The 25,789-nt window shown below is 41.4% G+C and overlaps 1 protein-coding gene and 1 long non-coding RNA gene across 10 annotated transcripts in view; one reads left to right on the forward strand and one right to left on the reverse strand.

The window, feature by feature from the left end:
• The window catches only part of LOC26527594 (zwei Ig domain protein zig-8), a 269,104-nt gene that overhangs the window by 53,519 nt on the left and 189,796 nt on the right, over window positions 1-25,789 (reverse strand). For 6 of the 9 annotated variants that reach the window (XM_044009366.1, XM_044009365.1, XM_044009367.1 and 3 more), the window contains exon 7: window positions 22,403-22,571. In XM_044009366.1, the coding sequence (XP_043865301.1) occupies window positions 22,403-22,571 (169 nt within the window). Of the gene's footprint in view, window positions 1-22,390; window positions 22,572-25,789 lie in introns of those variants that run through there. The other 3 variants (XM_044009371.1, XM_044009372.1, XM_044009370.1) reach the window with 2 other exon arrangements.
• LOC122757408 lies at window positions 1,035-4,565 on the forward strand. The gene is made up of 2 exons (XR_006357441.1): window positions 1,035-1,077; window positions 3,522-4,565. It is a non-coding gene; the product is annotated as an uncharacterized LOC122757408 (long non-coding RNA).

The following is a 25,789-nucleotide window of genomic DNA, read 5'->3' on the forward strand; positions in this document are numbered from 1 at the left end:
AAACAAAAAAAAACCAAATAGTGAAAAAGAACGAATTGTTAGTCACACTATATTTGTAATAAGTATGTTAATCAATATTGAAAAAAAAATCATAAATTTAATACTAAAAAAGATGAATTGTTAGAATTAAGTCCACTTAATTGTTAACTAATTCAAGATACAACAAGTAAGAAAGCTATAGTCGAGACTGCTCGACTACGAGATCCCCTGAACCCTTGGAGCAATAGATATTTCAATACTTTTTCGCGACTTTCAGCTTACACAAGAAACACGCACACACACACACACACACACACGCACGTACGCACACACAGGTATACATACACACACACGCATACAGACACACATACTCACACACACGCATACAGACACAAACGCATACACACACACACATACACACACACATACACATACAAGCAACCACGCATAAACACGCATGGGCTGCAGTGTGCGCTTACTATGAGAACTTAATTGTTTAATAACTTTTTTTATGGACGTACGATCTTCATCAAACTTTTAGATTATGATTATAACATGAATATGCATGTAATTGCCAAAGCACAAGTTTCTAGTATTTGAAATACGCTTTTTACAAAAGTGAGGGTGAGGGGGTGAATTTAGAGGTGGGGGGTAAATTTTAACAAAAACCGAAATTGTATAAATTGCATATAAGCATACATTAAAAATTTGGAGACTCTAGCAATAAAGGTGTAGAAGATATAATTTTATAACTGGGTTTCGATAAGGTTTTTTATCGATAAAAAAAGATCGAGATGAGTTATCGATTTTTAATGATAAACTTGATATGCGCGCTGTAATTACGGACATTTAAAAAAAAATTTGAAGTCTCTAGCTCTTATATCTTCTGAAATCGACGCGTTCATACATACGGACAGACGGACAGACGGACAGACGGACAGACAGACGGACAGGGCCAAATCAACTCAGCTCGTCACCCTGATCAAGAATATATATACTTTGTGGGGTCTGCCACGCCTCCTTCTCCCTGTTACATACATTTCAAGAAAACCATTATACCCTGATTTCCCATTGAAAATGGGTTCAGGGTATAAAAAGGTTGTAGAATGGTAATACTTCAAGTGTACCGCCTGAGGACAGGCTACATTCTCGGGTTGGAGGAGTTACGTATTCATCATACTCAAACAAATTAGAGTATTTGGTATGCATACATAATTTCTCTTATAATCTCTCTTAAGCCACTCTGTAGCTTAATCTTACGACTCTCAAAGCTCGCAAGCGAAGTTACGGCAGAATCACGCCACTTAAAGCATTTACAAGAAAGGTAACTGCATGATCAGGCCACCTAGAGCTTTGTAACGGCAATGTCATCCGATGCTGGAGCTTTATAGCTGCCAACGCCGACGCATTGCATAGTAAGCTTAGAATTAGAATCAGTTGTAAATCTGCATCACGAGAATAAACTTGTTCAACTCCAATGCTATTAAAATAAAGTTATCTTTCTATTTAACTAACCGCATTGTTTAAAAATGTAATTATATATACGCGTAGGTGTATATATATAAGTTAAGACTTTCGACAATCTAAGGAGGCTGGAGAGTCCAGTCAGACATTCAAGGGGAGAACCTAACCAGTTGAACAGATTTATTTTATTTTATTTTATTTATTTATTTTCTTAAAGCTATTGACAAAAATGAGAGTCAATTTTAATTTAAAAAAGCCTATACAAAGTACACGATATAATTTCAATAGTAACACCAACCCGATGGGGGTATTTTATTTGCCAGTCCGGCCGGCTATGCCCACGTCTCACAGCCAAATATGGTCAGTGATACTATTGAAGCTATGAAAAGAAAGTGTTAGTAAGAAAACTTAAAAAAATAAAATATTAAAATGTAGGTTATTAAACAATATTTAGCATACTTAAAATAATTCTTAAAATAATAATAAAAAATAAAAAATAATAATAATAATAAAAAAAAAATAAAATAAAATAAATAAATAAATAAAAGGAGTTAAAAAAAAAACAATAATAAAAAAAAAAAAAAAAAGAATAAAATAAGAAGAGATAAAGTATAGAAAAAGAAAATGGCCGGTAATAAGAGAAGTTGCAAGAAAAGTTAATAAAAAGAATAAGAAATAATAAAAAGAAAAGAGTAATGGAAGAGCCAAAAATAGAGTATAAGAATAGAATTGAGAAATCACTAACACAACATTAGCAGCAAAAGCGTATGCCAATGCTTATGCCTGGGCATTGTGAGTGATTTCCCTAAGATAAGCTGATAGTACACTTTTTATTTTAGGAGGAGAGAGCTCTAAGGAAAAAACGTGATAATATTTATTAAAATTAACACAAAGAACATGAAACGCACTGTGCAAAGAATAATCCCTAGTGCACACAGGTAAATGAAGCGGACGATAGTGTCTAGTTGATCGGGACGGAACCAAAAAATTTAGACGACCCAACAAAGAGGACGAATTTAGTTCAGTTTATATTCGGACTAGAGAGAGTTTAGACCTATTGTTCCAAATTATATAAAATATATTATTTCATTGAACACGAAGTTGCTATATATTCACAAGAACCCTTCACAGCGTCCCCCAATCACTAGTACTCTAGTACGGGAGCGTTTAACTGGCGCCCGAGCAGAGACCCACATTCTTCACGGAAATAAAGGGAAATGGTGACGTGTCAATAATTCTATAAAAATAACTTATTAAAAAAGCAAGTACAAATAAATTGTTCCAATCAAATTGGGCAATTGTTGGCAAAATTACGAAGTACTTCTGCGATTTGCAAAGTAATGGGGTGAAAATCCTTGCCATAACATAATACAATAAATAATAACATAATTTCTAGCAAGTGTTGGTGCACTAGATAATTCTATAACATAAAAGAAATCGTGGCTAAATGGTGGTATTAACAATACCTAGGTTCAAATCCTTGCCGAGACGAGTCTTAAAACGAAAATACAAGAAATTTACAGGCATAATGGTGGTACGAGATTGATTCTCGTATCGAGGTTCAAATCCTTGCCGTAAGACAAATGTCATAAAAAAATAAACGTCACAATTTCCACCTGTGTTGAATGATGGGCTTCCGTATAAATTAAAAGAAACCTAGTGGTCAAAGTTAAGTTTAAAGCACTAACTATATAACATAATTAAAAGGCGGTTGTCAGGAAATCTCTAATCAACAAGCAAAGCATAAATATGCAAAAATAAAAACATGAATTGCAGAGACCTTCTATTCGATCGTGGAATAACCCTTACCCTAGTAGGTCTTAGAACCAAAGAGGAATACTTTGGGCTTCCCTTTCGGAAGAGAATAAGTCTGGCAACAATATATAAAAGAAAAAAGTAAAGTAAATAAATAAATGAAACGAAAGCAAGAGAGAGACCAGATGATTGTGGAAACACCCTCACCTAAGTAGGTCTTACACCAAAAAGGATCCTGAGGGCTTCCCAAGCCATATAAAATAATTAGTAATTCAATGAAATAATATAAAAGAAATAATATTCACGCCAACTATTTAAAAAAGGTGTTACGACCATGTGAGAGCATTACTAATATATTTATCTCCACAGGAAGCAATTCTACGAGACGATTATTAATATTTTCTTATCTCCACTGGAAACGGTAAATAGCAGCAGCTTGGAAACAATGAAAATCTGATTTAATGTAGAAAATTAGATCGATAACATAGTAGGCATCGAATTGAATAGTAAGTAAGTTTTCCGACATTGAAATAATTTAGTTCGGAACGTTGCAAGGGCTGAGCGCGGCAATAACTGTGTTAGCCGATCAATTTTCGAGTCTTAAGGAAGATTTGAAGCAATTGAATAGGAAAGTGGATCGTTTGGAAAAGGAGGATACTAATCAGTCTCTCATAGAGGAACAAACCTCACTGGCCCGTCCACGTTCGGAGCTTGAATTAAATGAAATTTCGTCATTGCCGGACTGTGTTAAAGTGTTGCCCACATTTGAGGGAAACCCTTCACAATATGCCTCGTGGGTAAACAGGATCGAGTCCGTACTTGAAGATTATTCTATTATCAAGGAAAGACCTCTATATCGCTCAATAATTTTACATATACGAGGAAAAGTAATTGGAATTGCCGATGTTTCACTGTAATCGTACGGTGTACAAAAAGATGATTGGCCTGAAATTAAGCGAGTTTGGCGATTGCATTATGCTGATAAAAGGGATGTTCGAACGAATACGAATTGAATCAAATCTCTTTTAACTTCCTTGACTTCCTAGCACCCATAGCACATTTAATTATATTGCAATAATCTTCTTTTAGCTTCCTTAACTTCCTTAGCACCCATAGCATCCACAGCATTTTACACGTGGTATATCCCTCCTAGTTTTGATCATTCATGGTAATAGGGATTTCCGAGATGCCAGACGAAATGAAATAAATGCGCTTACAATGTTGGATGTATTGTCATAACCACAAATGAATACTAAATGTATGGAACTATGAATGCTTTGAATTAACTTGAAGGTGGATATCGATGGCCCTCTTTATGCTAATTTATGGACTCTGGATAATAAATTTATATTGGATAATTATCATTATATTGGACAATTTATATTGGATGGATATCGTATTGGATAAATATCATTATATTGGGCAATTTATATTGGATAATTATCATTATATTGGACAATTTATATTGGATGAATATCGTTATAATGGACATATGCACCCTGATCTGCGGGACGCAGATATTTAGATGGGGAAGAGTTAAGACTTTCGACAATCTAAGGAGGCTGGAGAGTCCAGTCAGACATTCAAGGGGAGAACCTAACCAGTTGAACAGATTTAGTTCAGTTTATATTCGGACTAGAGAGAGTTTAGACCTATTGTTCCAAATTATATAAAATATATTATTTCATTGAACACGAAGTTGTTATATATTCACAAGAACCCAACACAGCGTCCCCCAATCACTAGTACTCTAGTACGGGAGCGTTTAACTTATATATACATGTACGCATATGCATATATATGTATATATATACAGATATGACAATTAATGTAAAAGGGAAAAAAAATTTACAAATGTTTATTAAGTGTGTGGCCTCGTGAGCGGATATACCCCACGGCTCAACACGACAGGATAGATTAGCGGTCACTGGGCCATAAAAACGGAGCGCACAGTGGGCCAAGGGCGAAATAAAATAGAATGAAATAAAATAAAAAAAAAAAGGGGGAAAAAATAAATAAAATAAATTAAAATACAATAAAATAAAATATAATAAAATAAAATAAAATAATAATTATAATAAAACAAAAAACAAAAAAAATATATATATATACATTGGGGAAATTTTGTTTATTTTATTCTTGGTGCGCGAGTTATGCAACCAATGCAACCAATGCAACCAAATACGCTCATGCAAATTGCACAACCAATTGCACTTGTGCATGGGAATGACAATAATGACCAACTCAGCATAATCATGCAGAAATATTTAAAAAGAGATCAGATTACAAAAGCATAAACAACGTAAGCGTCTTCGCCGCTTCCGTTGTAAATGCCCAGCTAGCAACAACAAATGTAAGCAACGTATATATAAAATAAAGCAACAACAAATGTAAGCAACGTATATATAAAATAAAGCAACATATATATATATATATAAACAGGCATTTGCATATGCCAAGAAATACTTTACAGTTAGTCTTAAGATTCATTCCGAACAGAACAGAAGTCTTTTTATCAATAAAGCAAGAATTATAATATCTAAAGATATTAAGTGTGTTTTTATTGAACTATTACTTAAAGTATATGAACATCTAAAGACAGTTTTGTTTCAGTGATTAACAGTTTTTATTGTACTTGTGTATCTCAAGATATATGAAGTATAGTGCAAAAACCATAACTGGCGCAGCCGAAACCGAACAAGTGCGTTCTATTTAACCGAAGTTAATCCGCATAAACAAAAATAAAACTATAAAAACTGCAACGTATGCATAAAAGAAAACTGTTGGCGTATAAAATCTCTAAGCAAGTGTAAGCACAATTGTGTTTAGTTAACGTTGCCGACAAATTTGTGCAGAAATAAATAAAACCGCAACAGCAAACTAATTCGTGAGTTAGCAGTTAACTCAAAAAAGTGACAATTTTATGTACCCAAGGTACTCAACGAACAAAAGCAATATCCATAAATTTGACAAAAACCGCAGAATCGAAAATACAATTATGGAAGAGGAGCTTCAAAATCTAAGAGGAGTCATACTCCAGCAAGAAGCAGCGCTAAACTCACTCAGACAACAACAACAACAACAACAACAACAACAACAACAACAACCAACCCAGTGGTTATCGAACAAAGACATCATCCAGCAATTTCGCCAACTACGACAGCTGGATGATCAACATGATGTGTTGGCCTTCATTAGATCAGTTGAATTTCTCATGACGCAGTGCCAAGGAAATGAGCTGCTAATTCAATTCGGGACCAGCATCGTCGCCAACGAGAAGGTCTCGGGAGCAGCAGCAGACTACATCAGACAGTTGGGGATGGAACCAACTTGGCAACAGATGAAGACGAAACTAATGGAGCAAATGCGTCCGAAGACGACTTACGAGGATGTGTTCGACAGATGCAGATACATTAAAGTAAGTAATTTAAGAGAGCTATTTTTAGAATTCGAAAAGGCAAAATGCGAGATAAATAAAATATACATGTTCGACGAATTAAAGCCTACAATATACGAAAACGATAAAGTAGATAGAGATTTGTTAAATATATTAATAAACAAAATAGACACCCCATTCAGAATTCATGTCGATCAAGGAATTTCTATGCATGCTCTTCAAACAAAATATTCAAACATTAAAGCACTAGATGATCCTAGGGCTATATCACAGAGATATAGAAAAACAACTAACAACGCTTACCAGAAGCAAAATAACGCTAACACTAATATTAACACAAAAACTAACACTAACATTAACACTAACACTAACACTAATACCAACACCACATACAACAGACCAAATCAAAACAGCCAGCCCCCTTATAACAACAAGAACACTGGTCAAATAAATCAACAGCCAGATAACAGAACACAACTCAACCATAATCCTAGACCAAATTATAACAGCAAAAACAATGGCTCAGGACAAACAAGAATGTCTCATATGAGCGTCGATACCCAAAGAAACGATTCCACTCCTATGGAAATCGGAACTTTGGAAGAAAATCAGGCAGAAGAAGTAAATTTTTTGATACCTTGCCTAGGGCAAACCTACCCATAATAACATGGACAATAGGAAAGGAGGAAATCAGATGCTTAGTCGACACTGGTGCAACGACAAGCATCTTAAAATCAAAAGTTCTTGAATACCAGTACCCAAAAATTGAACTCACCAGACCTTGCTCTTACAAAACCCTTAACGGTGTTAATATTGTAAAATACGCCGTAACCACACCTTTCCCCAAAGAAATTCCATACTTAGGAACACTTCAGTGGAAACTTATAGATTTCCCAAATGAAAATTTCTCAGCAATAATAGGGCAAAACTTTCTAAAAGCATTCAAAGCTCAAATAAATAATACTGAACGATACGTACAATTACTAGACAAGAAATTCTATTTTTTAGACTACGAATATCCAGAATCAATGCACAACGCTTGTGCTCTGCAACCTATAAACATAGATCATATACGAGACCGTCTCAACCTCGAACATTTAAATGACGAAGAACGCCAAGCGGTCGAAGCTCTACTTGCAGAATCCGATGATCTATTTTTTCGGGAGGGGGACGTTTTGTCAGCAACAAACCAAATCTCTCACGAAATTATTACTACAGTGGATAGGCCTTTATATTCTAAAATATATAGATATCCCCAAATCCACGAAAAAGAAATAAATAGACAGATAAAAGAAATGCTTAAGCAGAATATTATAAAAGAAAGTAACTCCCCCTATAACAGCCCCTTATGGATTGTTGAGAAAAAACTCGATAATTCAGGGTCAAAAAAGTTCAGAATTGTCATCGATTACCGCAAATTGAATGAATTTACGGTCGACGACAGATTCCCAATTCCTAATCTTAATTCTTTGCTAGATAAACTGGGTAGATCACAATATTTCACAACCCTCGACTTAGCGAAAGGCTTTCATCAAATTCTCGTTAAAGAAGAGGACAGACCAAAGACAGCATTTTCAACACCGTCAGGTCACTACGAGTTCATCAGAATGCCGTTTGGACTCAAAAATGCTCCATCAACATTCCAGAGACTTATGAACGAAGTCTTGAAAGACTATATTGGCGAAAATTGTGTCGTCTACATGGACGACATACTAATCTTTAGCACATCCCTTCAAGAACATATGACCATATTAAGAAAAATATTCAAAACTTTAAAAGATGCCAATTTAAAAATTCAAGTAGATAAATGTGACTTTCTAAAGAAAGAAACGCAATTCCTTGGTCATATCTTGACCACTCACGGCATCAAACCGAACCCAGATAAAGTAAACATTATTCAGAATTTAAAATTACCCCGAACTGCAAAGCAGATTAAGTCGTTCCTAGGAATGACAGGATTTTATAGAAAATTTGTTAAAGATTATGCAAAAATAGCATTCCCTATGTCAAGATATCTGAAGAAAAACATGACAATCAACACCGACGACCCAAGCTACATAGCAGCATTTGAAAAGTTGAAAACATTAGTTACAAATAGTCCAGTCCTACGGTACCCAAATTTTTCTAAAAAGTTCACTATCACTACAGATGCAAGCAATTTCGCGGTGGGAGCAGTCCTTTCTCAAGAAAGTCACCCAATCGCATACGCATCCCGAACATTAAATCAGCACGAATGTAACTATTCAACCATAGAAAAAGAGCTCTTAGCCATAGTGTGGGCCGTAAAATACTTTCGACCATATGTTTATGGTAGAGAATTCAACCTCGAGAGCGACCACCAACCATTAAAATGGCTAATGGCTAAATATACAGGCAAAGACATAAGCCCAAGATTACAGAGATGGCTCATCAGTCTGGGAGAGTACAACTTCCACATAGAATATATAAAAGGGAAATGTAATAACATCGCTGACTTTTGAGTAGAATTAGAGAGGACGAAATAAACCTAATGGAAGTTGAGTCCACGAACGATGAAGACAATAGATCCCTAGCAGCTCAAACGATTCATTCTAAAGAAGAGGATCAGGGTTTCGACATGTCCATACTAGAAACAGCAGTTAACAGATTCAATGTACAGCTAATTTTCACAGAAAGAAAACTCGAAACCACCGTACAGGTGTTCGACAAAAAGAGAATTTACATTAGCAAGAAAGACATAGAAGACAACCAAGCAATAAACATCCTCCGACGAGAAATAACAACAGGAAAAATAGGAGTTTATTCACACCTAAGTGACCATGAGTTCTACCAACTACAGAAAATAATAGCGAAGGAATACACTTCCAACCCAAAAGTAAAATTTGTAAAGTGCACTAGGTTCATTAGGGATATTGAGTCAGAAGATGAACTGCATACCCAAATAGCCTTATTTCATAAAAACGAGAGTGGCCATTGCGGGATAGTTGCCACCTATCAGAAGCTTAAACTCGAAATATACCACCCTAACCTAAAGACCCATATCCATAGAATAATCAATAACTGTGACGTCTGTAGTGGTGGGAAATACGATAGAAAACCTATAAAGAACAACTTTTATCTTACAGAAACACCAAGAACTTGCAATGAGATAGTACACGTAGATACATACGTTAACTCAAAACAATCCTTTATACTATTCATCGACAAATTCTTAAAACACGCCACTTGCTTCCCACTTAACGACAGAAATAGCGTCACAATCGTAGAACACATTCAACAATTCTTGTCAATAAAAGGGAAAGTCCATAAATTTGTCTTCGACAACGAATTTAATAGTCTTAACGTCAGAGAATTTCTAGAAAAGGAAGGCATAGAATACCATACAACTAAACCAAACAGTCACACTGGCAATAGCGACGTTGAAAGACTTAATAACACACTAACAGAAAAAATTCGCACACTAAACATAGAAGAGAAAAGACCAATAATCGAACAAATGGCTAGAGCTGTATACTTTTACAATAACACATACCACACCACCACGAAATCCACACCATTCGAAGTACAGAATCACAAAGTAGATCACTTGAAATTGTTCGAAGAAATGTCAGCAGAAAAATCTAGAAAAATAGCAAAGCTAAATGATAAAAGAGAAACCTATATAGAGAATAGAACAGAGGGCTTTATTAAGAATTATAAAAACCTAAGACATAAGGAAGAACCCAAATTCAGAAAAGCTAATTTACAAAACATTCATACAACAAATGTTAAAAGACCTACCAAATTTCCAGGTAATAATAACAATCGTCATCATGATCCTGTTGCCAACACTGTCGGCAGCAATGATCAATATAACCCCAATCCTGGCTGAGAACGGTTTCGTATCACTAGGGGAGAGCACAGTGGAACTGGTAAACAATTCTAAAATGGTTCTACATATAATAAATACGCAAGAAATATTAGAATTAACAAACATAATACAGAACAACACAAAAATCTTAGTTAAGCAAAACAGACATAGATTGGACGCAGAAATAGAAACCATAAGAATTAAAATAAGATCAATAACCCCAAATCCACTAACAAGACAAAAACGCGGTCTCGTTAACGTTATAGGGAAAACTCAGAAGTGGCTCACCGGCCTCATGGACGATGACGATAGGGAAATTATTATGAATCATCTCCTAAACAATCAAGAAAACGAACACAATATAATAAAAAACATTAACGAACAAGTAAAAATAAACAATGACCTTCAGAAATCCATTAACACTTTAAAAGAAGTAATACTAGACGATAGGAAAAAAATAACCAACACTCTTAACAGCATAGAAACATTCAATAATATAATTAAAACTGACATTATGTATCACGACCAATTACTAAAACTTAAATTTTTGCACGATAAAGTCGACACCATCTTAGACATAATAGCGTCAGCTAAGTACAACCTCTTTCATCCCTCTATACTAACAAACGAAGAATTCACACTCTACAACATAGACTTCTACAAAATTAAATTAATCCGCATGGGTGTCATGACTCACGAAAATAACATAATCATTGCAATTAAAATACCAACTAACATTATAACAACCACAATATTTCTGATAACCCCACTAACAAACCAGAAAAATAAAAGAATCGACATGAGTCCCGAAAGAGTGGTAAAAATAGATAACAAAACTTACACATACGAAGAACACAAAACAGTAAATGAACTAAAATTAAGTTCTAACTGTATCATTAAGAATAATTGTAGAATGATAGAAGACATAGAGTTTAAGATGCAATTAATAAATGAAGGCACATTACTAATAAGCAACGCAGAAAATAAGATAATTCAATATAATTGTAATGAATCCACCAATAATGAAATATTAAAAGGTAACTTCCTCGTAGAATTTACAAATTGTACAATCTTCATTGACCAAACTTACTATAAAAACAATCAAGAAATATACATACAATCGTTTTCTGACGATGGAGAAGAAGAAAATTCATTTAACTTTACAGAAAAACAAACATTCAAAGAAATCATATTAGAAGAAATAAAAAACACTAAAGCCATAAAAGAAATCAGAGCGCAAACAATAATTTCCAATAGCTTTGGCATAACATCAATCGCTCTTGTACTCCTCTTCATAGGAATATATATCTATACAATATAAAAGAGGAATCCAGGAGAATCCCTCATCAAAAAGGGGGAGGAGTTATGCAACCAATGCAACCAATGCAACCAAATACGCTCATGCAAATTGCACAACCAATTGCACTTGTGCATGGGAATGACAATAATGACCAACTCAGCATAATCATGCAGAAATATTTAAAAAGAGATCAGATTACAAAAAGCATAAACAACGTAAGCGTCTTCGCCGCTTCCGTTGTAAATGCCCAGCTAGCAACAACAAATGTAAGCAACGTATATATAAAATAAAGCAACAACAAATGTAAGCAACGTATATATAAAATAAAGCAACATATATATATATATATAAACAGGCATTTGCATATGCCAAGAAATACTTTACAGTTAGTCTTAAGATTCATTCCGAACAGAACAGAAGTCTTTTTATCAATAAAGCAAGAATTATAATATCTAAAGATATTAAGTGTGTTTTTATTGAACTATTACTTAAAGTATATGAACATCTAAAGACAGTTTTGTTTCAGTGATTAACAGTTTTTATTGTACTTGTGTATCTCAAGATATATGAAGTATAGTGCAAAAACCATAACTCGCGCGGACTCGTGAGCGGATATACCCCACGGTTCAACACGACGGAATAGATTAACGGTCACTGGGTCATAAAAGAGGAGCGCACAGTGGGCCGAAGGGGAGATAAAAAAGAATAAAATAAAACAAAATGAAATAAAACAAAATAAAAAACGATATAAGAAGAGAAGAGAAGAGAAGAAAAGAGAAGAGCAGAGAAAAGAAAAGAAAAAAGTACAACTCAGATAAAGATGGAAGGAGGCGAAGGCCAAAGCTCGGGGCTCAGCGTGCGCTGGGTGTACTACCGTAATAAAGAAGAGTTGGTGGCAATAACCCGAGAGCTCGGACTGGAATGCGACGGTCGGGTGGACGACCTACGAAAGAGGTTGTCGGCATACATACAAAATGGTAAACACTCTGCGGGGATGAGGATGCGCCTTGGCGAGATAGAGGCCCGTTTCCCTAAAGGGACAGATACACTTCCAGGACCGGCAGCGGAAAGTATGGGGGGACGCGCCTATCAGAAATCGGAACCTGACCTCCGTAAATTGCAAGAGCCAGAGTCGGCCCCGATGGCAAACTTGAGGCTAAAAGTGCCTGGCGTCGACGAAGCGAGAGCGGCGCCACCTACGCCAAGAACCCCTTTACGCAACCCCATGCCCTCATCACCACCGGAGAGACACACACCTTGGTGCGTGGCTGAACAGGTGAGGAAGTGGGGCATGAGGTATGACGGCCAGGCGGACCCGTTAGGATTCGTAGAGGTGGTAGAAGAGCGGGCCATAACATATGGCATAGAGCTGGACCGGATGCCGAGAGCGATGAGCGAGATATTCAGCGACAAGGCGGCGAAGTGGCTTTTAACCAGCGGGCTGAGAGACGCGACCTGGACCGAGTTCAAAAGAGAGTTTCTGGACTTCTTCCTGCCGCCGCAATACTTCGAGCGCCTGGAGGACCAGATCCGGGCGCGTCATCAGCAACAGGGAGAAAGCTTCAAGGATTACCTCCTCGAGCTCAGGTTGCTGATACGTCAGGCCAGATACAGCGCGGCCCAAGAACTACACAGGGTGTACGAGAATGCCGCGCCTGAGTATCGGTTGTACGTAAGACGCCACGACTTCACAACGTTGACGCAACTAACCCAGATGGCGACGGAGTACGAAAATGTCCAGGGCCAAAAGAGGATTTGGGAGAGGAAATCCGTGGCGAGCCATTCGAGGGCGCCTTGGGCGATGCCGACGGACAGTCGGCCTGGAAATCCGTTCCGCGCGCAAACGTCGGAGCCGCGAAACGAACAGCAAGGCGCAGGTCATACCGCGGCGACAGCAACGGCACCAGCGGAGGCAGTGCATCGCATGGTGGCCCAGGATGCCGGTTTCGATTTCGATCCGCGACGAGTTTGCTATCGATGTGCGCAGGTGGGACATTTCGCAAGAGAATGTCGCGGCGCGCAGGTACTGTTTTGCCGACGATGCGGCAGAAAGGGGATGACTACGCAAGAGTGTTGTCTTCGGACGGAAGCGGGAAACGCATAGGGGCGCCGTCCTATGAAGCGGGGTGGCGCCGATTAACACCAAGAGAGAGAGGCGGATACCCGTTAAGGGTGAAAGAAGGAAGGATCGTCGCGACGGTGAGGATCGGGGGCCAGATCATGACCGCTACGATTGACACCGGGGCCACCCGCAGCTTCATGTCTGAGGACTGCGTACGCCAGCAGGCGGTTCAAGGGGAGTCGCAGGAGATACGATCTCGAATAAGGTTGGCCGACGGGTCGTCGCTAGACGTAACGCGAACAATGAAGGTAGTCGTGGCCCTCGCGGAGAAGGTAGTGCAGATGACGGTGCTCATCATGCCGACTATGTTGGATCACGTTATTTTAGGGATGGATTTCCTGTGCGCGGTGGGGGCGACGCTGCGCTGTGGCGACACGGAACTGACGATGAGAATGGAAGAAACGTCAAAAGAGAGCAGTCGCGTCGAAAACGAGGGGTCACTCGCTCGACGCTCGAGTTACGCTAATGTGAGGTGTTTGAACCCCGAGGCGCCAAGCTGGACTCCACCGTCGAAGAAACGGAGAGCTCGGGCGGATGCAGAATCGCAGAGGGCACCGGACATTTGCGCAAGGACCGACAGGAAGGGAGACGAGCAGCTCGAACGGAAGCTGGGAGAGCACCCTACGATGCGAGACGCAACAGATCCGGAAGAAGAACGCGACGCAAGGCCGGCCCTCGGAGCCGTGGCGTGGCCGGAAGATCTGGATCCTAGCCTAAAGGAGTTCCTGGAGACCGAGCTAGCACTCTTCGAGAAGCTCGAAGGAGTGTCCCACATAGCGGAACACAGCATCAGAATGCGGGACGATAAACCCCTCAAACAGAGATACTACCCGAAAAATCCAGCGATGCAGAAGATAATCAACGAGCAGGTTGACGAACTGCTCAGGGTTGGAGCTATCGAGCCGTCGAGGAGCCCGCACAGCGCGCCCATAGTCCTGGTGAAGAAGAAGACCGGAGAATGGCGCATGTGCGTGGATTACCGGCAGCTCAACGCCCACTCGATTCCGGACGCTTATCCTGTTCCCAGGATTAACCACATCCTGGAAAGACTGCGGCAAGCCCGGTTCATATCTACGCTGGACCTCAAGAGCGGGTATTGGCAGATCCCGATGGCTGCGGACAGCAGGGAGTACACGGCTTTCACCGTCCAGGGGAGAGGTTTTTTCCAGTGGCGGGTAATGCCCTTCGGACTGCATTCGGCTGGGGCAACGTTCCAGAGAGCACTGGATACGGTGATCGGACCCGAGATGGAGCCCCACGCGTTCGCATACCTAGACGATATAGTGGTGATCGGAGCCTCGAAGGAAGAACATACGGCCAATTTGAGGGAGGTCTTCCGGCGACTAAGAGCGGCTAACCTCAAGGTTAATAGGAAAAAATGCAGCTTTTTCCGAGAAAAGTTGGCGTATCTAGGCCACGTCATTAGTGGGGAAGGAATCTGTACCGACCCCGCGAAAGTCGAAGCAATTCGAGAATTCCCAACGCCGAAGAACCTGAAAGAGCTACGACAATGCCTGGGAATGGCCTCTTGGTACAGGCGATTTGTGCCGAGCTTCGCTTCATTGGTCCAACCAATGACCAAGCTGCTCAAGAAAGGGCAGAAATGGGTCTGGACCGAGGAGCAAGAACATGCGCTGCAGAAGTTGAAAGAGAGCCTGACGACGGCACCAGTCTTAGCATGCCCCGACTTCTCAGAAAAATTTGTGCTGCAAACCGACGCCAGCGACTGTGGGCTGGGCGCGGTGCTAACTCAGGAAATCGAGGGTCGAGAACGAGTTATAGCCTACGCCAGCCGAAGACTGACGAAAACGGAGGCGAACTATTCGGCCACGGAGAAAGAGTGCCTCGCGATCGTTTGGGCAATCAGGAAGATGCGTTGCTATCTGGAAGGTTACAGGTTCGACGTGGTAACAGACCACCTGGCGTTGAAATGGCTGAACTCGATAGAGAGCCCCACGGGCAGGATCGCCCGATGGGCGTTGGAACTACAGCAATTCCAGTTCGACGTTCGTTATCGCCGGGGAAGCCTAAACGTGGTGGCCGATGCATTGTCTCGCCAACCCTTGGAGAGCTGCCAACAAGCGATGGAGGCTTACTACCCTTGCAAGTGGAGGAGAATGGACACTTGTACCGCAACCTGGGGCATCGGACGGACGACGAGGATTACATCCCCTGGAAGCTATGCGTCCCGGAAGGCCAAAGGAACCGGGTACTCCAGGAGTGCCACGATACCCCCACGGCGGGACACCAAGGTGTGAGGAAAACGGCGACAAGATTAGCACAGCGATACTATTGGCCAGGTATGTCCCGAGATGCCGCTCGTTACGTGAAGCGCTGCGAGACGTGCCAGAAATTCAAGGGCGTACAACAGAAGCCGGCCGGACAGATGCTGACCAGGCAGGTAGCGGAGCCGATGGCAGTCCTGTGCGCGGATTTCGTGGGACCTTTGCCTCGATCCAAGCGTGGGAACACAATGCTGTTGGTGTTCCACGACGCTTTCGCTAAGTGGGTGGAGCTGGTGCCGTTGAGGAAGGCTACTACCGCGCATCTGCAGTTGGCGTTCCGGGAACGGATACTCAGCAGATTTGGAGTACCCAGGACATTCGTCTGCGACAACGGCGTTCAATTTACGAGCAGGAGCTTCAAGGCGTTCATGGAGTCCCTGGGGGTGACACTCCAACATACAGCGCCGTACTCGCCACAGGAGAATCCGACGGAGAGGGCTAATCGTACGATAAAAACGATGATAGCACAATACGTCCAGGGTCATCAGAGCTCATGGGATGAGTTACTGCCGGAAATAACGCTGGCTGTCAATACCAGCGTGTCGGACTCTACGGGGTTCAGCCCGGCGTTTCTGATGTTAGGGCGAGAGCCACGCCTGCCGGCTGCCCTGTACGACGAAGTTACACCCGGATCGGCGACGGAGGGGCTTCACCCAGACGCCAAAAGAGACAGGATGAGGGAAGTGTTCGCGATCGCCCGCAATAACCTGCAGAGTGCCTCGAGCGATCAAAGCCGCTACTATAACCTGCGTAGACGCGAATGGAGGCCGAAGCTAGGTTCGTCAGTCCTGTTAAGGCAGCACCAGTTGTCCAACGCGGCAGATGGCTTCGCAGCGAAACTGGCACCGAAGTATGACGGCCCGTTCCGGATCGTTAGCTTTGTCTCTCCCAACATCGTGCGCCTCGCCAGACGCGGCGAACGCAAAAGAAGGGTAGCTAACATCTCCCAGCTCAAGTCTTTCCATCACGACGGCGACGAGAGCGAGGAAGAGCGGGACGAAGGCCGAGGGACCATCCCTGAACACTGACGGCAACACACCTCAGTCACACCCTTCCCCACCTCAAACCTGTTACCCAACCCCCCTCCATAGTATCTCGTGAAAGTTGATTTACTAACTAGTAGTTTGGGAGGCAGTATCCTAGAAGTGGATCATTTATGCTTGAGTTTTCAGATATAACGACGATGGAGAACGAGACTATCGTAATCAGCAGTGAGGACGAGAGGGAGGAAGAAGAGGCGGCTCGCGTGGAAGATGTCAGCGACGCTGACACCGAGCCATTCCCGGGCACGGGGTACCAAAGACGAGGCGACCCGAGGATGGGCCGGGATTATTACAGGCCTCGTGAGGAGCGACCACCACCAAAATTTAAACACACGGTCCATCGATCCTCAATCAACATCGCCGAGAGGCTCGATGGGTGCGTGATGTTAATGAAGGTAGAGTTCACCACCATCTACGTGCAGATACCCCAGTCTCGAGGGGCGCAGCCAAACGTGGAGGAGCCACAAACCCCCTCGACGCCGCCAGCGATGCCAGTGCCGAAGGAATGCGCCGCCCTCCAGTCGCCGGACGAGGAAGAGGAGACGCGAGAGGTCCAGTCGCCGGACGAAGAAGAGGAGACGCGAGAGGTCCAGTCGCCGGAGGGAGAAAGGAGACAGTGGGGAGCGGAGTCCTCTGAAGACCAATCCCCGTCGCGGGGACAGGGTGACGGCCGGGAGCGCAGTCCTTTCGCCGCACCACTCGACCCGGAGACCGCGGCGCGGGACGAAGGGCGACGGTCCCCATCATGGTGGACGCGGCGAGGCGAGAGGAGGAAGGCGCGAGCCGCACCTCTCGAATCGGAATCCAGCGACGAGGAGAGCGAATCGAGCCCCCCACTCCGACGCCGTTGCTGGCGGAGTCCGTCGAAGAGCCCGGCCAGAAAGATCCCGAGGGTCGATTTGGCGGGTGTGGCGGCGAAGTTGCGCCAAACGGGAGGGAATCACCAAACAACCCCCTTTGAGCCAGATCAGGGTATCCCTGAAGAAGGAGAACGAGCCCGGGGCCCGGAACAAGGCAGACACGAGCCACAAGAAGAGCCGTGCGTGGTGCCAGAGCTGGAGGAGGATGAGGCCAGACTGCTGGCCGACATGGCCGACATTCTGGATGGGTGGGAGCCGAACTTGTTCGAAATCCTCATGGGGGAGGGCTCCATCCCTTTCAAGCCAACACCGACCATCCCAGACGGCTGGCGGATCCGTCCAGCAGGCGCGACGCTAGACGAACACACAATCCAGGTGGTGCAACGGGAGTTGCAGAGGCGAAGGCTACCGCGTAGGAGGACACGTTTCCGCATCTGGATCGAAGGGAGCGCAATAAACGTGACGGTCGCACCTTCGGGAAGCGTGACCATCGCTCTACAAAGTAAGGGAGGTGTGTAAGGCGGCTCGATGAGCCACCTCACATAAGTCGTTTTCAAATGCCCGCGCAAGTCGCAGCGATCGGCAATGCAACCATGGTTTCGACTTTCGCGGCGAAAAGTTCAAAGGGCCCGAAGCTGTGGTGAGTTGCATTGCCGACGCCGAAGCGGAGCGCGCGGCCGAGGTGTGGAGGCGGCTGGAGAGCGATAGAAGTTTTAATTAGTGAGTGACAGCGAGACTGAAAGTTAGTGAGTGACAGCGAGACTGAAGGCTAGTGGGTGAGCGCGACCATAGTTAATAGCGAGATTAAGAAATTAAGAGAGTTGTGAAATAAAGAGATTGTGAAGAAGTGAATCTGTGTGTGTTTTATTTCTATCCGGCAACTAATAACTAACTAATGGTGCTAGTAGATCCCATTTCCCCCCTTCCCTCCTCGTTGCATATTTCGTCATTTGGCCGAGGCGCATCCCGGCATTAAGTAGTTAAAGTAGAGAACGCGGCTATGCCCGTTCGCTGAGAGGCCAAACCCTCAGCATTGCCCCCGTTGTTCCCTATGCCCCCCCTCTCCGAATTCCGATCACAGCGAATCACAAATTTTCTTGTGGTATCCACCCTGGGTAAACTGACGCTGCCCCAGCTGGAAAATTGGATCCTTACACATGGCATCATTGCATTCAAATTACATACATATATAATTTATACAATTTTGACTTTTAATAATATATATTTGTATCCATATATTGGATACCGGCTTCAAGCTAGCAGCACATCAGCGCGATTTCCTATACATTTGCACACACTCATCGTCTCTTCTATGCGTACAGACAGAAGCGCGCCTTTTCTCACATTCTTTGAATTTCGATGGATTTCTGGACTTTCTAGCCGTTACTGTAGTTTTGTCTGATGACGCTCTCTTATTAAGCTGTTGTATTTTAGCAACTGTCTGGTCAAGTAAAGCAGTGGTGCGGGTGCTAAAGGCGACGCAAGTAATGTTACAGCAGGAGGTTCGAGCCTCTTCGGTGCTATTATTATTTTTATACCCTGAACCCATTTTCAATGGGAAATCAGGGTATAATGGTTTTGTTAAAATGTATGTAACAGGCAGAAGGAGGCGTGACAGACCCCACAAAGTATATATATTCTTGATCAGGGCGACGAGCTGAGTTGATTTGGCCCTGTCCGTCTGTCTGTCCGTCCGTCTGTCCGTATGTATGAACGCGTCGATTTCAGAAGATATAAGAGCTAGAGACTTCAAATTTTTTTTCAAATGTCCGTAATTACAGCGCGCATATCAAGTTTATCATTAAAAATCGATAACTCATCCCGATCTTTTTATCGATAAAAAACCTTATCGAAAACCAGTTATAAAATTATATCTCCTACACCTTTATTGTTAGTCTCCAAATTTTTTATGTATACTTATATGCAATTTCGGTTTTTGTCAAAATTTTCCCCCTACCACCATATCCACCCCCTCACCATCACTTTTGTAAAAATCGTATTTCAAAAATTTCAAAAAAAACGCATATCCATGTTGTAATCATAATCTGAAAGTTTCATGAAGATCGTATGTCCACAAAAAAAGTTATTAAACAATTAAGTTCTCATAGTAAGCGCACACTGCAGCCCGTGCGTGTTTATGCGTGGGTGCTTGTGTGTGTATGTGTTTGTGTATGTGTGTGTGTGTGTATTCGTTTGTGTGTGTATGCGTGTGTGTGTGTATGTGTGTATGCGTGTGTGTGTATGTATGCCTGTGTGTGCGTGCGTGCGTGTGTGTGTGTGTGTGCGTATTTCTTGTGTAAGCTGTAAGGACGAGAAAAATTATTGAAATAGCTATTGCTCCAAGGGTTCAGGGGATCTCGTAGTCGAGCAGTCTCGACTATAGCTTTCTTACTTGCTTTTTTTTTCATATATATTTCGGTTTTTATAAAATAGAAATTTTTTGGGAAGGTGCGAGCTTGAATGAATGGCACTTAATACTCTTCTTTTTCTTAGTCGAATAATTTTATAAGTTTAAATTTGTTTCTTCTTAAATAGCCCTCAAAAACATATACGCAAATACATACATACATATGTATATATGTTAGTCTGCACGCATAGCATCAAGCATTCCTGCCTTATACACGCGCTCATTTGTATGTGTGTATGTATGTACACATAATTGCGTACTCTAGCATATTCTAAGAATCTCGCTGCGATTGATTTGTCTTTGCATTGTTTTTGAATTTCCAGCCGCTACACTGGATTTTCTTTGCTATGTGGCGTCATAACAATAATGTGATTTCGGTTTAACTACTGTTGCTCGAAACGACGCTGTGGTGCTGTAGGCAGAAGCGCCGGCGATCTTTATTGGGTGCTTGGCTTGGGTGCGAGTTCAAATCCCGCGGAAAACTCGTTTTTGTAAATTGCAAATTTTTGTTATTTGAGCTTTTTTATATTTTATTAATTTTATAAAAATGTTTCCTTCCGTGCTATCAATGCCTATTAAGCCTATTTATGTGTACAAATACATAAATAGATGGCTGACGCATATAAATTCCGCGATTCGAGCACTATAAATGACAATTGCCACGCCCCTAGTGGCCGTAGACTCCTCATTTTTGGCCAGTTCTCTGAACGAGCTACCGGTAACCTAAATGCAAAATTTCAAATCTTACGCTCAACAAATGTGAAAATTACAGGGTATTTTTCGATATGCCACGATTTTTCGTGTCTATCTCCGATTTATAAGTTTTAAAATTTTCCCGATCCGCCCACTAGGGGCGAGGCAAATCGGAAAATGCATTTTCCGATATGCCCGAAATCATATTAATTGAAGAGCTAGAAAGCTAAAATTTGGTATGTAGGTCCACGCCGACCACCCAAGATCACGAGCTATGGCGGATATGTCTCAGCCCATTGGGGCGTGGCAATTCGGATAAAACTTTATCTCCTAAAGTTGTGAACCTATAATGCTGAAATTTTGCACGTAAGCTGATATTTTGATTCTATAAAGATGGGTGAAAAAAGGCACTATTGATGCTAGAGAAATTTGGTATATATACGCGGGTTGACCACCCAAGTCCAAAGAGTTTTGGTAGATAGATGTCCGCCCACAGGGGATGTGGCAAACCGCAAAAATGTATATCTCCTAAAGTATAATAGCTAGAAGCTTCAAATTTAGATAGTTAAGTTACTAGTAACCTCTTCTATCGATGATCCAAAAATAGTTTTTGCGCCTCTTTAGGGTCGTGGCATATCGAAAAATACCCTGTAATTTTCACATCTTTTTAGCGTAAGCATTCAAATTTGGCAGCTAGGGTACCGTTATCTCGTTCTAAGCACTCACTAAAAATGAGGCTTCTACGCCCAGTAGGGGCGTGGCAAATTGGGGAAAACTGCATTTTCTACAGTATCGGAGCGAAACTTTGCTACTAAATTGCTGATGGGATGTGAATGAGTATTTCGCAGTTGGTAACGCCCGACTGCAACGTTCTTACTTGTTTTCGATATAGTTTTTATCTTTAAAAAATATCGGGATACGTTATCGATTTTTATTGATAAACTCGATATCCACGCTGCATATACGAACATAAAAAAAATTTCAAGTCTCTAGCTCTTATATCTTCTGAGATCGACGCGTTCAAACATACGGACAGACGGACGGACGGACAGACGGACAGAGCTTAATCGACTCAGCTCGTCACGCTGATCAAGAATATATATACTTTATGGGGTCTGCCACGCCTCCTTCTGCCTGTTAAATACATTTCACTATCACACTCAAGTGTATTATTGGAAGTAATTAACCAGCTTAAGGTATCTTTCACGAATTCCAACAAAATAAAGTATATTATTGAAATGAAAATGGTAGCATACCGGGCTACTCACCATCGACGATATGCACCCGTACCGACGTCGGATTGGCATTTGATGGTGTACATGTATAAAGGCCTGAATCCTGCTGAATAGCCTTCTGTACTAGAAGCCGACTAGTGGTCAGAATACCTTTCTCGGTCACTAATGATATCCCACCGCGAGGTGAATCAAAATTTATAATCTGAAAAATATAAAAATAGCTATGATTAGGTACTACAAAATTAACACGTAAGAATGTTCTAGTCGAGACTGCTCGACTAGGAGATACCCTGAACCCTCAAAACGGATATTCTAATCATTCTACACTTATTTTATACACACACATACATACACATGCAGTAAGCCGTGACTACGTTTCAGCTGCACGGTCTCTACTATTTGAAATAAGTTTTTTTATAAATTGGTGGCGAAAAGGGCGTGGTATCCAAAATCTGCAAATTAAGAAATCTTTGTATTCATCTAATGGATATACACAGTAAGTCTAAAGTCCCTAGGTGTATTAGTATTGAAATAAGGCTGAAAAACGAAATCAATTTGCTCTAGTCGAGAGTGTTCGACTGCTAGATCCCTGAATCTTTTGAGGAAGTAATACACTGATTTCACATTTCTAATGCTGTAGATGTTTATAACATATTTGATATTTGCGTGTTTTACAGGGAATCGCTATTATTACCAGAATTTTTATACCCTGAACCCATTGAAAATGGGACCCCATAATGTATATATATTCTTGATCAGGGCGACGAGCTGAGTAGATTTGGCCCGTCCATCTGTCCATATGTATGAACGCGTCGATTTCAATTTTTATACTTATTCACGAAAGTGAGTTAGTATATTGGTTTTGTGCAATGTCCGTCTTGCTGTCCGTCCGTCCGTCTGTCCGTATGAACGCAACCTATTTCGGCGCTATTGAAGCTAGAGACTTGAAATTTGAAACACATACTCGTGTATATCTCAGATTTATAAAGTGTTGAAATTTTCCCGATCCGCCCACTAGGGGCTTGGCAAATTCGGAAAATGCATTTTCCGATATACCAGAAATCATGTTTGTTGAAGAGCTAGAAAGCTGAAATTTGGTATGTACGTTTGCGTCGACCACTTAAGATCACGAGCTATGGCGGATATATCTCCGCCCATTGGAGGTGTGGCAAATCGGATAAAACTGTATCTTCAAGAGTTTTACAGCTAGAGCGCTGAAATTTTGCACGTCAGCTAATGTCATGATTCTATAAAGTCTGAAGAAGAAAAATTATAAGTCTACGCCCATTAGGGGCGTGGCAAATTGGACTTGAAGATATAGTGATTTTTTATATTCTGCTATATTTTGGACACTATTGATGCCAGAGACCTCAAATTTTGTATATATACTCGGGCTGATCACCCAAGACCAAAAAGCTTTGTCGGATATATGTCCGCCCACAGGGGGCGTGGCAAACTGCAAAAGTTTATATCTCCTAAAGTATAATAGCCAGGCGCGTATACAGGGGAGGGTTTCGGGGGTTCGCTAAGTTGCCACACTAAGTCAATCAGCTGACTACAGCTGATCGTAGTGTGGGCTGTAGGCAGTGTGCCCAATCCGTCTTGAAATAAATTTGTCTGTTTTGAGCGAGGGCCGTTTATTTTGACTCGGCTGCAATATTATGAATGGAAATTCTTACGACAAATTCTTGAACTTCCGTAATATATTACAGCATTTTGAAAATTGATGTTGTTTTCCATTCCACCATGACCAGCGTTCTTACCACCGATCAGTGAATGATATTTATTTTTCTGTGATTTAACCAATTGAGTGTAAACACTAAAAAGCGTGTAAACTTAAATATAGTGAGTAAACACTAAAAAGATCACATACACAAGAATGGACATTCGTCAATTTTTCGTTAAAAGACCTAGGTTAGAAAATCAGGAGGTAAGTAAAAATTGTCATATCGAATTCTACAAGTTGGAATATCAAGTGAATCATCATGTTTTGGATTTCCTCAAACTTACGGTTATAAAGTAAAAATATATTACATTTCATTTAGGACATTTAGCGACAAAACACGTTCATTGATGCATTGAATCATTGTTGCGAGTGTTTTTACCCCACGGTTCATCGGTATTTGCAAATTGCTGCGACGCTTCCAGTCTCTGTTGCTCCGAGCGAACGCTCTTTTTCTTCACTAAGGAGGCTGAAAACGTACCTAAGAAGTACAATGGGTCAAGAGAGGGTAAACGGACTAGCTTTGCTCAACATCCACTCTAAAATTGAAGTCACTCCAGAGGATATTTTGAACGAAATGGCGAAAACAAGTCGGAAAATAGACATTCTTTTGTAGAAAAAAATTTGAAATAAGGGTCATCCATTATATTATTAAGTACGAATATGTGTATTTAATATTTGCTGCAGTTAGTGTACCGTTATCACGTTCTAGGAACTAACCAAAAATGAGGTGTCTACGCCCAGTAGGGGCGTGGCAAATCGGGAAAACCTGGATTTTCTACAGCATTCGACCGAAACTTAACTACTAAATTGTTGATGAGTGATGTGAATAAGTATTCCGCAACCGGTAACGCCCGACTGCAACGTTCTTACTTGTTTAAAAATATGTCTGTGTATACCGCGTGGATATCGAGCTTTGCTTTAAAAATCGATAACTATTCCGGATATTTTTCTATCGATAAAAAACCTTATATCTCCTACATCTTTAAAGATAGAGTTTTCTAATTTTAAAATGTATACTTATATGCATTTTATACAATTTCGGCTTTTGTTAAAATTTACCCCTAACCCACATATTTGTAAAAGGCGTATTTCAAATACTAGAGAGATACTGCTTTGTCAAATATATTCATGTCTATGGGATAATTATTATCTGACAGTTTCATGAAGAAAGTACATCCATAAGAAAAGTTATTAGGCAATTAAATTCTCATAGTAAGCGAACAGTGCAGCCCATAAGTGTTTATGCGTGGGTGCTTGTGTGTGTGTTGCTCGTGCTTGTGGTGTACGGGTTTGATTAAGTTGCAACTCTCTCGACGAGAGCGTCGTATCACTAACCAGAGAACACATAGACCGGACACGTAGTGTAAAGCGTTTTGCACAATTTTTTTCGAGCGTTAACACCCCTGACAACTTCGTATTCGCTCGGCTCCTCACTTTTAGGTTTGGGTTACTAAAATATACGAAAGCACAATCATTTCGCTTCATGCGCTCGACCGAGATAGTCAAATGTTGAACAAAAGATCCCTCTATGCTCAATGTTTCCCTTGCTCTCTCTCTCTCTCTCGATGCTCTCTGCTCTCTCAAATGTGTATATGTATGTATGCATATGAGGCTCACATTGTGAGCACAAGCAGCAGCTCACGAAAATTGAAATTTCTTCGCAGCAAGAACCAATGTCTTCCCTTCTGTGTCTT

This window comes from Drosophila mojavensis, unplaced genomic scaffold (assembly GCF_018153725.1).
Source record: "Drosophila mojavensis isolate 15081-1352.22 unplaced genomic scaffold, ASM1815372v1 contig_72, whole genome shotgun sequence".
In the NCBI taxonomy this organism is placed as follows: Eukaryota; Metazoa; Arthropoda; class Insecta; order Diptera; family Drosophilidae; genus Drosophila; species Drosophila mojavensis.